The 15,096-nt window shown below is 37.4% G+C and overlaps 1 protein-coding gene and 1 pseudogene across 1 annotated transcript; both read right to left on the reverse strand.

Moving 5' to 3' along the window:
• Positions 1–2,767: 2,767 nt before the first annotated feature.
• On the reverse strand, positions 2,768–8,644 carry LOC149212230 (uncharacterized; annotated as a pseudogene).
• Positions 8,645–9,069: 425 nt separating this feature from the next.
• On the reverse strand, positions 9,070–14,300 carry LOC149212231 (uncharacterized). The gene is made up of 2 exons (XM_089391787.1): positions 13,007–14,300; positions 9,070–9,188 (listed from the first exon to the last, which is right to left on the reverse strand). The coding sequence occupies exons 1-2, from the start codon at positions 14,047–14,049 to the stop codon at positions 9,086–9,088; spliced, it is 1,146 nt and encodes a 381-aa protein (XP_089247913.1). The 5' UTR covers positions 14,050–14,300; the 3' UTR covers positions 9,070–9,085.
• Positions 14,301–15,096: the final 796 nt, after the last annotated feature.

The raw sequence follows: 15,096 nt of genomic DNA on the forward strand, positions 1-15,096 counted from the left end.
GAATGCTCATGATCATAGAAAATATCCACAAAGGCCTTTGAACTTGTTGTGCCAAACTATCCAACCTACTCAAGAAGAATTGTTGTGCCAGAACAAGGAAAATCATCAATATTCAATCAAGACCAAGATTGCTCCAATGTTATGCCAGAACAAAGAGAGGGTGTCTAGGTAGGGTGGGATTAGCTCCACCGTAACTAGACAAATATTAGATAGGGCGGGATCACCTCCACTGAAGCTAATCAAGAAGAAGGGTTATTAAACCCTCAAAGCCTTAGCTCAAGAAAAAAAGATATCAAATCCAAATTCATGATGCAAAATGATTATCTCTCCCCTTTATTTATATATTTTCTCATGGGGTTCACTCTCATGTGAGGGGTTGCAATGCAACCCCCAATTTGGGCTTTTTTGCCCCAACCGACCCAAAATTCACCCAATGTTCCACGGTCCACCAAAAAAATTTGAGAAAATTGGGTTTTCCCCCTTTATCAAGACCATAGCCTATGGGGTTGGGTAGGCTATTCTATCCTTCCATGGGCAATTAATCCATTCGGGACATTACACATGAATCAATGTGCCACCCAACAAACTCGATGACCAAGGGTATGGTATATCCACTCTAACCAAATAATAATAAAATATGATAATCTGCCTCAACATGTGTGCCGATGAAAAGGTGTGCTCCATCAAGGTGTTGTAAACTTGTACCATGCAACATAAAGTTGTTATCCTAGTAAAGCCCCACCATGGTACAAAGATAACAACCAAACATAAGCTCTACCTTGGCTTGAACCTAGGGTGCACCATCACCAAGGAATTAATACATCAAAAGTATATTATTATCTCTTTGAAAAGGTCAGATCATCTGAAAACATGTAGTGCCCTGTCCTAAAACTTAGGAAATAATACATTAACAAAAGTATTAACATCGTCAAACACATTCCCCTATCTAATAATACAAAGTTATATCACCTAAAACAATTCCAATAATATAGAACAACCCCCTCCTAGTGACATCAATAATATAACATCTCCATACAAGATCACTAGGATACACCAAGAAAAATATGACACGTGATATAGCAAGCATCCAAATGTCAAGAGAGTGATCCATCAAGCAAAGGCCTGAAAATAGAGACAAACCAGAAGATGAACATCCACCCATACATAAGTGAATCTCCTCATCCAATGATCTCCATCAAATGATCCACTAACAAGAAGAAAAGAGGCTCCATGAAGATGTGTAACTGTACCCTCAAATCCATCCAAATGTTCCATGGGTACCAGTTGTAAACCCCATTAAATATGATGAAAATCACAATGTAAAACCTGCTACGACATGAGGTTTAACTAGGCATGCATATATCCATCATATGCAGCATCACAATATCCACAAAGACCAGCTGGTCATTTGTAATCTTTTTATTGTAGTCAATACCAGAAGCACTTTTTTTCTTGTGAATATCTATCAATCTATATATATTAGCAGCAACATTAAGCAGTTGTCATGACAACAACCCAAGTTCAAACCCAGGACGAATGCTCCACCCCTGAATGCTTGTTGTTCGTTCATTGTTGTAGCTATGCAATTACATTCAGATTAGTGGCCAAGACACAATTGATATAATAGTATGCTCGATCATAACAGCAACCTCTCTTCAGTTAAAAATATAGAGAGCCCACATTGTTTCCATGGGAAAATATATATATATAGTAGTAAACTAATACATTGTATTGAGCATGGGAGGAGGGTGAAAAGACATCCAACAAAGCCCTAAGGTATATACTAATGCTAAAATAATTAAAGTAATAAATTGGCCTCCGATATCGAATGGACTGAAGTACGTTTTAAATATATTTATACAGTATAGTAAAGAATCAACCGTATAGCTCGTGCTTGCTAGTTATTTGTTTGGGCCTGCTGAATTTTTTTCTGGACTTGACAACCTACTGTTATGCACATTGAAAAACTAGCAAATGCTCACTATGGATTGCCTTTATGAAGAGAAACATTAGGGCTGGAAAACAACTTCCAAAATATCAAGTCTGAAATATTTCCATGGCAGCACAACCTCATTATTCACTGGAAAGAAATTAATAACTGATAATATTGCCCTCACTCTAAGCCGTATTATTTTCTGGATTACATGGAAAGCTATGCCAGCCTGTGTTCAGTATGATTTACAGACTTTAAGCAAGTCATCTAATGAAGCAGTATGGAAGCAATTTAACCATGTTATATTTCAAATCAAAATTATAACTATGATGGACCAGAAGTAACATGTATCAAATGGAAGCTCCACTCTGTCATTTAACGGCTTCAACTGTAGCCCTCTTGATTTTTCTGTAGCACCACTTATCAAATGGAAGCTCCACTCTGTGATTTAACAGCTTCAACTGTAGCCCTCTTGATTTTTCTATAGCACCACTTGCAAAATCTCTGTTTATGCAAACAGCATAAATAAAAACAGTAAAATGGAAAAACTAAATCTGTGAGGTAAATCCCTGCCCTTTTGGTAACGGAAAGGATAGACCTTTGGATAATCGAAAGGATAAAAACTAAGCAGGATGCATAAACCTTCAAGTAATATCATCTTAGTCTATATTACATGCATTAAGCAACATGGCATTATCGATTTACAAAATGAGCTAGATCATTAAATGAGGAGTGTAGAGAGAGTTGAGTCACATCTATGCTCAACAGAATATATTCACAGTAACACAATATGCTATCGTCAATTTGATAACCAATGCATTTATTATAATGGAGTTTACCTTCTTATATATCATTGTTCACTAAGCAAATCATTTCCACTTGTGAATGTGGGACAAATTGCTTTACACAAAATGTAAACATTAAGATATTCTAAGTCATGAAGTGACTTCGTTATGAATGTAGACCTTGAAACCCAACACTCCCTCTTGAGGCTTACAATAGTAAAATAAAAACATACTAATTGGAGATAAAAACACACTGACTGAAATATAAAACATCAAAACCAAAACATTCTTCTTTGAAAACTGTTCTTGGACCAAGTAGAGCTCCATCAAGCTGCCTTGTAATTCTCATAAAGGTGTAGCTCAAGAGATGAATTCCTGAGTTCCCAGATTTCACCTCCACAACCTTACGAATCACAAATCTTCTGAACCATTGGACAACCATCCATGTTGAGCTACATCCACAGTGCTCCATCAAGTTGTCTCATGACCTTCATAAGGGTATAATTCCAAATATTCACAACTCTTAAACTATCTGGGCAACCATACATGCTGAGGTATATCTACACTAGACCCCTTCCTGTTTGCAAAGTGTGGGCTTCTTAAAATGCACAGAATGTCCTTTCTTCAGTAAGATCATCACCATTGTCAGCATTCAGTGGATCTTCAACCATAGCTGCATTAGCTACACGTGATACCAGTCTATCTTTGACTTTTCCTTTGAGAATGTCATTGGCTTGAAATTTGTAGTTTCAAGCTCTGTGACCCATTTTCTAGCCATAGTAACATTCCATCTTCCCCTTGTCTTTAGATAAACTACTACAATTGTTTCTTGAGTATAATGTCATCCCAGGTTCAGCAACCAACTCTTCGAAATCTGCAAATCTGAGCATCAATACAAGCAAGCCTAGATTGAATCTGCTCCAAAATCCTCTAAATTGATCCTGGCTTCAAATAACCCAAAACCGTTTTGGCTCTTTGATGTTTGATGCTAGCAAGTCCTTGATCTGTATCTACTGGTAGCAGTCTCTAGGTCTTCATGCTCATTGCAGTAAAATTGCAAAAGTCACAAGAATAGGAAACCTTATCTTTTCGAAAGCCCAAGACTCTTGATACAACTCTCCGTGGCTCCTAGACTATTGAAGTTGCTACAGTGGAAACCTTGTCTTTCGAAGGCTTGATACTCTTGAAACAACTTCAAACTCCTAGACTCTTCCCCACTCTAATACCATATTACAAAATGAGCACTAAATGAGGAAAGCCTAGATAGGACTGAGTCACATAATTGTGCTCAAAGGAAGATACTCACAATGACACAATATGATATTATAAATGAATAGCCAGTAGCACGGCGCATTTATTACAATGGAGTTTACCTCTTTATATATCATTGTTCACCAAGGATAGATCTCTTTACACAAAAAGTGAACATTAACATATTCCAAAGTCATAAAGTACCTTTATTGTAAATGTAAGCCTTATATTCTGACATGTCATCATTGATTGAAATTCAAAAAATAATCAGTACACCTTCTAATATCAGTCCTAACCTAGTGCAATAGAATGCTGTGCTTAATCTGCACTTATGCAATAGTTAGTAGCCGCAAGAATAGTACTGATAAATGTGCTACATTCATTGAACAGCACATCAGTATCATCATTGGCAGAAATTTAATAAACAATTGCATTTCACCCAGTGTTGCAGGAAACGCACCCCCCCCAACACCCCCCCCCCTCTGGCGGATCAAAACCCCAATCCGCAATCCGTACAGATGCGTGGGGGAAGCGCCGTCTGAAATGTGTTTCTGGCTAATAAACACGCTTCCTGGAAATTTCAGGAAGCTGTGCCCGAACCGCGTTTCGGTTTTTCCGAAATGCATTTTGGATGGCGCTTCGGCCGTACGAAGTGTCAAGCTTCTGAAAATAATTTAAAAAAAAAATGCAAAAAAATAGAAATATATATATAGCAAAAAAAATATAAAAAAATATAAATATAGCAGACACAAGTTTTGAATATAAATGCAAAAAAATATAATATATATATATATATATAGCAGACGCTTCCGCTTCCTAGATTTTTGGAAAATGACGCTTCCGCGTCGCCGCTTCCAAAAATTGTCCCCGTTTTGTCCCCACTTCGTGCAACATTGATTTCACCCTCTATCATCACAGTGCTTACCTAGTGCAGTGAAATGCCATGCTCAACAGACTTAGTAACCATTAGAATGGTACTAATTAAGCATGTATGATACTGATGGTTAAAACAATCATTGAACAAATTTAACCTTCAATCTCATGTATACCAATCCTTTCCAACAGCATTTTTAGTTTCAAATGATGCACATGAAAAGCTTTTCACGCAGAGAGGAAAATTATAAAAGAAGTAACAGCAAGATAAACGTTGAGGAATATCAATGGGAAAAATGATAGAGTGCTTATCATATTTTGGTGAGCATAATCAACTTAATTTATCGAAAGGCTTTGCCTGGCATATTTCCATAAATATAATTGGTTCCACTTTCAAGAACTGCTTGCCCATTTTCAATATCAAGTTTAAACTTTAAATCATAAAAGAAATCTAATGACACAAAACATTGTGTGATCCACCTGTTTGTTTCTGTAGTTTACAGAGTTACTATGGCTATGAAAGAAACATCTATTACATGAAAATCATCATTGATGCATCCCAATTAAACACACCGAGACTCTCTAAGCAGTTGGTATAAGTATTTCCAAGAAAGTAAACGAAACAAATACTCAGCAACCATGCATGGTTCCCTTCATAACATCTATTGCCCAAAACTTTTCATAATTCCTGGTATTACTACTTATGAAACCAGATATAGAATTGATAAACAGAGAAATCCAACATTATATTTTTATACTGACATATATCGTTCTATCAAGATTTTTCATCCAGAAATTCAGGATTCGAAACCAGTACTGAGTATCAAAATTGTTCTGACTTGCTGTATCAAAACTGTGTCATTTCCGGGAGTATATCTTATTCTATGGCATCAACCGTTTACAACAGCAAACCCTTATGCTTCTCAAATCAATGTTCTTGAAGCCTATCACACTACGATCTCTTGAATCATACTCACTGCAGTCTGGTTACTGGACAAGACAAATGTGGGTTTGCTCTAGCGGCTCCACAAATATTTTGCCTCATGGAGATCGCTAGTTAGATTCCCACAGAGTCAGCAAATGGCCCTACCATGCTATAAGGGTATGCCGATTCATTAAATTAGATGCCTTCAATTCAACACATGGAACTGGACCATGATCAAGGTTAGGTTTCATTTTATAAATATCCAATCACAGTATGCTTCCCCAATTCCTTGAAATCATCTTCAATCAAAATTTGCCACAAAGAATGCCATTATTCTGACGAAAGAAAAAATAAAACAGAGCATGCTCTTACCTTCCAATGTTTACAACTATATCTCAGAATCTAAACAAACCTATAAATGTGATGAGGGTTGTTCCCTAATGTCCTAATCGAAATGATCAAACCCAGTGACCATATTACTCCTGACTGCAAAGTCCAAGAGCATCTTCCTGCTATCAACAATCTCGGTGAAGAAGTCATCAAGCAGGCTATCGAAAAAGTGCTCCAATTGTTGAATTTTGTCAATCAAGCTCTCTTGGTTTTCAGCATAGTTGTTGTTGCTCCATTGGGAGCCCATGGACCTCAGATCCAGTTGGCTCCAGTGCTTCCGCATCAAGGATTATGTCTTGCCAACCTCATATAAAAAAATGCAGGCCTACTATACATGGTAGTCTTAATAGAAGACCTTACCTGATCTATCTCAGTATCCACTCCACATTGCAGGCAGGACGATGAGGCAAAAACGGAAGACCTGAAACACAGATTATGCACAGAAACTGAATTCTCATTGAAACTATACACCAACCCCCAAAGCAACAACATGAGCAGCAATGAGCTTATATTATATATATCCCTTTCATTGCATACATGACCCCTCTGAGGCCATTGGACCCATTCCACTTTGCAAAATTGGCCTCAAAGGCCTTATCATCAAATTGCAAAAACGATTTCCCACATGCTTCAATCTTGGTTTCTATCAACACCTTGTTCTCTTCTTCCAAGCTGATGGCCTCCAGCACCCTGATATGCTAACGTGCCTGCACTGTTAGCATTCAGTGCCATGGAAACGTTCTCTACTACATTTGGGATTTCTCCAGGCCTGTAATTCCACATTTCGGTACATATCACACATCCCAGAGCTTTGAGCTCTCATCCATGTATTCATCAAGCCATCTGTTTCCAATGGAAGCTGCAATTTCTGCACCAATTGGATGATTTCCCTGCGCAGGGACCTTAACAGGCAACACTCTGTTGAAGTCAATCCATCAACATGAAATTGTGGGGAGAGATTGGTTGTTCTAGATTTTCTAGGCCTTGTATCAGGGTGGTGTAGAAGCCATTCACATCCCTAAATATTGAATTCACAGATGAGGAATTCATAGCTTCACAAAAGGGCACCAATTGCAACATATTCTTCAACAACTCCCAGCTCTTGAATGATACAACTGACCCACAACAGGAAATTAATGGATTGAAATCTGAATTCTCTCAAAAACATAGGCTTTGGATTAATTTCCAACATACCCGCATGAAAAATTAGCTCGTTTCTTAATTCCTCAAATGTTCACATGAAAAAAATGATCAGTTATCCTAATTTCTCATTACACACATTCAAAAAAATATACAGAAGTCATTCCATTTCCTTGTCCATTATACTATGTGCCCTTCATCAATTATACCCCAATGCCCAACATTTTTTTCTTCTTTAAACATATTTTCCATGTACACTTTCAAACTGTGAGAATAAGGGTACATATTTAATGATCTAATATAAATTTTGCTGCTTTTTTATGTTTTGATTTAATTTTTTTAGTCCATACAAGTGGAAACTGCAATATTTTGGATATTGAATAGACAGAAATGTCTTCCACGCTATGTAAGATTTTTTTGGCTAAAAGGTCATAAGTGGAGTTGCTCAAGACTTGCACCTGGCTCCACCCATTTTTTGCAAGCACCTTTTTCTTTGACTTAGCACTTCCAGTGAACACCAGAAAACAACAAATTGCTCTATTTTAGATATCAAATGGACAGAAACATCCTGACATGCTATGGAAGAACCTTTCAACTAAGAAACTACAAGTAAGGAGTATCTATTCCATCAAAGTCACTCAAAGCTTGCACATGGCACAACCTGTTTTTTGCAAACACTTGCACACACAAGCATGAGCATGTGATCAGAGAGACTTGAACACTGGTAGGGGCAATAACACCACCTCGCTTTCACCAACCAATCTAGCAACCCACTGTTGATATAATCTCAGTCTCTTGATAAATAAAAGCACTGAGATTCATATTTTTTCTCATGAAAAATTTTACATATACAAGAATCACATTTGATCATCTTATTTCAAGTTTGATATTCATTGTTGACCTACCTCCTTGGATTTAGGGTACTCTAAATTAAAATTCTGAACCACGTACCTAAGGAGCTCATTAAAAGTTACAACCATGGCCATAAAATTGTGCTCCTGCAATTCTACATTTTCCTTTGAATTTCTCCTGACTCACATCATGTGTAATGTGTTTGGACATGTCATGAAACTGAATAACGTAAATTCTCCACACAAAAGACAATACATTTGAGTAACCAATTCTCTTGGCATCTTTCAACAATGGTGGTATTGTGATCTTTTCCAAATAACAAACTATGGACTCTTGCATTTTGTCTTTATCCACATGTGAAGCAATGACAAATAACTTGAAGAAACTCTGGCTAGATTGTTTATGTTAGGTAATTAACATTTTTGAAACATATAATACTTCCTAATATTAATACGAACTCATCATATGTTGTACTATAACCTATCTAATCACGTATTGCAGGTAAAACCATTCATATCAAGAGTTTTATTATCGTAATGGAAACTAGTACCTCTTGATACTAGGACACTCTGTCTTTCCAATCATACTTCAGCTCTACATATATCATGTTGAAGTATTAGAGACTCATTTTGTTCCCTATAGATCTAACAACTCCTTCACTGAGGCTTCTAAGAGTTAACACATTGTGGAAGTGTATTAGATTAAATGAATTGTGAAGGCACCAGAGTGATTTTTACCATATCTGACAGACAAAGATCACCTTTTCCTAAGCTAAGGCATCCACATTTTCATCATATGCAGCAAGGATCACTACATCCCAATATCTGCAAATATTAGGAGATCATTTGTAATCATTTTGTTGCAGTCAATAAAAAGAGCATTTTTGTCTTGTTACTATATATGTGTATGTATGTATGTCCATTGGCCTGCGGTCTATCACCATGTTGACACAGGTTCGAACCCAGGAGGTATGCTCCACCCCTGAATGCTTGTTGTCAGCTCATCATTGCAGCGGTGCAGCTGCATTCGGATTAACAGCCTAGACACCATTGATATAATAGAATGTCAGATTATAACAGCAATGTCTCAGTTACAAACGATAGGAGAGCACACATTAATTCCTCTAGAATGAATACACACACACATTGTATTGAGCAGGGCATGGGGTGAAAAAGCTTCAAACAAAGCCCTAAAGTATATAATAAATTGTAACTTTGTGCAAAATCATACAAATGCCCTCACTATCTACAAGGAGTACAGCAATCCATCATTGTTGAAGATTGCTGATACACGGTTTGCATCTTCGTTCATGATGTTGAAGAGGTTGAGGGAGGTCAAGACTGCTCTTGGGTCCATGGTTATTTCTGAGTTTTGGTCTTTTTGGAGAAAGACAGATCAGGCAGCCTCTAAAAGAGTGAAGGACACGGTACTAGATGATGCTTGGTGGGAGAGGGTAGATCTAATTATTCGGATCATGGACCCTATCATCTCTTTGCTTCGAGTTGCAGATACAGACAAACCCATCCTAGGAGAGGTTTATGAGGGATGGGATTCCATGATTGAGTCTGTGAGGAGCATTATTCTACAGAGTGAGTGCCCCCCGTATGAGACATCACCAGAGGCCTTCTGCGATACCATACATGATATTCTTGTCTGCAGATGGGACAAGAATTGTACACCTTTACATTGTTTGGCTCACTCATTGAACCCCAAATACTACAGCCATGAGTGGCTGAATGGTGGACCTTCCCGCAGATTCCCTCCTCACATGGATGGTGAAATCTCACAGGGGAGGAAAGAGGCATTGAAGCGGATTTATCAGGATAGTGCATTGCTTGCTGAGGTGGAGGATTCCTTTGCAGAGTTTTCCACTGGCACTGGTCGGTTTGGAGGTTATGATGTGATTAGAGACAGGGGGCTTAAGAAGCCCTACTCTTGGTGGGCAAATCATGGGGCAACAAGCCGTCCTCTTCAGCAGTTAGCCATGAGGCTCCTCTCTCAGGTGACTTCATCCTCTTGTTGCGAGAGGAATTGGAGCACATATGGGAATTTGCATACTGTGAAGAAGAACAGGCTTGAGCAATCCAGGGCAGAGACAATGGTGTATGTGCACACCAACCTTCGTCTTATTTACAGGCAGAGGGAAGAGTGGTTGAGGGGAAAGACAAAGATGTGGGATGTCTTTCCTGAAGATATGGGTCTGGACACCACTGTTGAGTTGGCATTGGCCAACATGGATCTCGGTGATCCAATGCTATACCCTATTAGTTTTGATGACTCAACCTCCATACCAGCAGATGCAGAGGCGACTATGGATACAGGGGAGGAGGAGGATGCAGAGGAGAGCAGTGGGGACCATGATGATGGGGACAGTGATGTTGATTCTGATGTTGATTGATGCCTTGAGGGCCTGAGGCTTGTATACCTATAGTTGTTTTATATTTTCTATTTCTATTTGCCATTGGCATTGCACCAACACTACCTATGTAACAGATTTTGATTTGATGACTTAATGAGAAAACTACAGCTGTCAGTGTGTTTATCTTACTATCTTGTAGTTGTAAGTTGTCTTTCAGTTATGAATTATGAATCATGATTTAAATTTTTAATAGATTTATCATTTATCATTTATGTGACCAGTACCACTGACATTTATTTGAATTTTGTATGTACTATGCATGCTAATAGCTATAGATGAAGATCTATGTTTGAAATCAATAAATTTGTATCATTAATTAAAATTTGTGTAAGAAATATGCTAATAACTAATTTTTAAGATATATATATATATATATCTATATATATATTTTAAATATATATATATATATATTTTTTTTAATAAAATAATATATAACGTGTCCTAACGTGTCTTGTTCCGGGGGTCAGCGTGTCCCGAATCCGACACCACGAATCCCGAATCCTACGTGTCCCAAATCCCCGTGTCAGGTGACTTAGATGGCAACTAATATGGATCAGAAGTAACATGTGTCAAACAGAAACTCCACTCCATGATTTACTTGCTTTTTTCTATAGCACTACTTACAAAATCTCTGCTTATGCAAACTATATAAATGACAACAGTAAGATGGTAAAAGTAAGACTGAGATATTATCCGTGCCCTTTCAATAACAGAAAGGATAAAAACTGAGAAGCACGGATAGACCTTCAAGTGGTATTATCCTAGTCTGCATTACACCCATTAAGCAGCAAAGCACCATCATCATGGACAAAAATTCAGTAAACAATCACAGTACCCCTCTATTATCACATTCCTTACCTAGTGCAGTGGAATGCCATGCTCAACTTGCACTCATGCAATAGTTAGTAGCTGTAAGAATGGTACTGAATGTATTACATCCATTAGGAAGCACAGCATTATGATAATTGGCAGAAATTCAATAAACGATTGCATGCCCCTTTCTATCTTCACAGTCCTTACCTAGTGCAGTAGAACACCGTGCTCAACATTCAGTTATGCAATAGTTAGTAGCCATTAAAATGGTACTGATAAAACATGTATGGTATTAATGGTTAAAACAGTCATTTTACAAACTTATCCTTCAATGTTATGTATACTAATCCTTTCCAACAACGTTTCAAGTTTCAATTTCATATGAGGCTTTCGAAAAGCCTTCCACACAGTTCAACCTCAAGCTAAATGAAAAGTTTCAATGAAATAAAAAAGAAAGATAAACGATGAAGAATAGCAATGAGAAAAATGATATAAAATGATATATTGCTTATCAAATTTTCATGGAGTATAATCAACTCCATATTTCAAAACATTTTTTTCTGACATATTTCCATACATATAATTGGCTCCACTTTCAAGAATTGTTTGCCTATCCAGCTTGATTTATTTAAAAAGATCTAATGACATAAAATGTGTGATTCCAGCCTTGTTTGTCTCTGCAGTTTACAAAATTGATATAGTTATGAAAGAAACATCCATTACAATGAAGATCATTATTGATGCATCCCAATTAAATACACCGAGACTGTCTAAGCAGTTGTAATAAGCCTTTCCAAGAAAGTAAACAAAACAAATACGGTCAATAATCATGAACGGTTCCCTTCACAACATCTATTGCCCAAAAGTTTTCACAATTCCTAGTATTAACACTTACGAATCACGAATCTAGATATAGGAATGCTAAACAGGAAAATCCAATGGTATATTTTTCTACTGACACATATTGCTCTACCAATATTTTTCTTCCAGAACTTCAGGAGGCCAAACATATATATAGTCAGTTGCCATTCTGACTTTCTGCATCAAAACTTTGAGTCATTTTAGGGAGTATTTTTTTTGTCCCATGATTATATCATCAGCCTTTTACAAGAGCAAACCCTTCTGCTTCTCAAATCAATGCTCTTGAACCCTATCATACTATGACTTCTTGAATCATACTCATTATAACCTGATTACGGACAAGACAAAAGTGGGTTTGCTCCGGTGGCTCTACAGCCATTTTGCCTTGTGAAGATCACTAGTTAGATACCCACAGAGTCAGCAAATAACACTACTATGCTATAAGGTTATAGTCATTCATTAAACCAGACCCCTTCAATTCAACACATCGAACTGGACCATGATCAAGGTTAGGTTGCTTTTTATAGATGATCGATCACAGTATGCTTCCCAAATTCCTTGAAATCTTCTTCAATCAAAATTTGCCACAAAGAACGCCATTATTCGAACGACGGCGAAAAAAAGAAAGATCATGCTCTTACTCTTCAATGTTTACAGCTATATCTCAGAATCTAAACAACCCTACAAATGCAACGAGGGCTGTTCGCTAAGGTCCTAATCTAAATTATCATCTCCTGGATAATGACTATACAACTGCATATTACCTCTGACTGCAAATGTCCAAGAGCATCTTCCTGCCATCGACAATCTCATCGAAGAAGTCATCAAGCTGGCTATCGATGTTCTCGAGCCCAGATTTGACCAAACCAGAAAAGTGCTCCAATTGTTCAATTTTGTCAATGAGGCTCTCCTGGTAGTCAACAGTGTTGTTGTTGCCCTGCTGGGAACCCCTGGACCTAAGGTCCAGTTGGGTCCAGAGCTCCCCCATCAAGGATTGTGTCTTGCCAAACTCATATAAAAAAAATGCAGGTCTACTATACATGGTAGTCTTGATAGAGGACTTTACCCGGTTTATCTCAGCGTCCACTCTCTGTTGCAGTCGAGATGATGAGGCAAAAAAGGAAGACCTAAAACACAGATTGTCCACAGCAATTGAATTCTCATTGAAACTATACACCAATCCCCAAAGCAGCAACATAAGCAACAATGAACTTGTATTCTTCATTGCATACATGACCCCTCTGAAGCCATTGAACCCATTCCATTTGGCAAAATTGGCCTCAATGACCTTATCATCCAATTGCAAAAATAACTTCCCATCTGCTTGAATCTTGGTTTCTATCAATACCTTGTTTTCTTCTTCCAAGCTGAGGGCCTCCCTCCAGCACCCTGATATGCTCCTCATCACCTGCCTGCACTGTTGACTTGTTGGGCTGCTATTGGCATTCAATGTCATGGAAACGTTCTCTACAACATTCTGGTATTGCTCCAGGCCTGTAATCCCACATTTCAGTACATGACACACATCCCAGAGCTTTGAGCTCTCATCCATGTATTCATCAAGCCATCTATCCCCAACTGGAAGCTGCAGTTTCTGCACCAGTTGGATGATTTCCTTGTGCAGGGACCTTAACAGGGTAACAATCTGTTGAAGCCAATCCATTGACATGAAATTATGCGGGGAGATCGCTTGCTCTAGATTGTCTAGGCCTTGTGTTAGGGTGGTAAAGAAGCCATTCACATCTCTGAAGATTGAATGCCCTGATGATGAATCCATGGTTTCACAGAAGGGCGCCAATTGCAACATATTCTTCCACAACTCCGAACTACTGAATGATTCAGACTGACCCACAACAGGGAATTTATTGAGTGAAACCTGAATTCTCTCGAAAACATAAGCTTGGACTCATCCCCAAGGTACTCCGATGAAAACTTAACTAGTTTATTAATTTCTCAATTGCTCACATGAGAAAACTGATCAGTCGTCCTAATTTCTCAATTATACATTGAGAAAAAAAATGCAGACAAGTCATTCCATTTCCTGTTCTCCAGTCATACGACGACCTATGTGTCAACCATACATGTATTTTTCCCATGTAAAAACAAAGTCTCAACGGTATGTTTAAAATAATTATTTTTCCCAATTGAATAACTTTAATTTAATAAAAGTATGATGCAACGATCATGCTTTTGATATTTGTTATACGTAATATTTGGAAAAATATTATACACAAACGTCTTGAAATACTATTTAAAAAAAGTTGGGTTTGAGCGTTTTTATATCAAAACAAATAAGGCGTTAAGTCGTTTATTGTGATATTCAATAAACAATTTATTATGTTAGAGGAAATAACTTTTATTAACTAAAATAGTTAGTTACAAGTATTTGTTAGGGTAATTTCTATGTGATGGATGTTTGTTTGAGTGTGAAAATTTTTTGGGTGGGTGTGGTTTAGGTTAGGTGTAATTATTAGGTAATTGTCAGGGTTTAAATGGTCTGGGTCATGGGGATCTATTTAAAGTCATTTAAATTTGTATATTATTTTATTTATTTTTCACAAATGTATATCTATAATTTTTTGGTGAAAAGATTGTGAATAACGAGTATTTATTCTATCAAAATCATTTAGAACTTGTACATGGTTTCACCTATTTTTCACAAACACGTTTGAACATACAAGCATGAGTGTTTGATTAGAAAGGCTAACAAGTCAACATTGACATAATCTTAGTGTGTCATTTCGAGTTTGATGTTCAATGTTGACCTCCTTGCTCATAATTAGGGTTAGATTTACAACTTTTTAGCTTGTGCCATAGAAGCATATTACAATTATGACCATAAAATCATGCACTT

This window comes from Pinus tabuliformis, chromosome 1_1 (assembly GCF_031772625.1).
Source record: "Pinus tabuliformis cultivar Carrire ecotype Pingquan chromosome 1_1, CPIR1, whole genome shotgun sequence".
Taxonomy (NCBI): Eukaryota; Viridiplantae; Streptophyta; class Pinopsida; order Pinales; family Pinaceae; genus Pinus; species Pinus tabuliformis.

Excerpts from the sequence above, each read along its gene's own strand:
- LOC149212231 (XM_089391787.1), bottom strand. The coding sequence starts at position 14,049 with ATGTTGCAATTGGCGCCCTTCTGTGAAACCATGGATTCATCATCAGGG. Across the intron at positions 9,189-13,006 it reads TTGGACATTTGCAGTCAGAG|GCTGTTAATCCGAATGCAGC; the intron begins GTAATATGCAGT and ends AATGGTGTCTAG.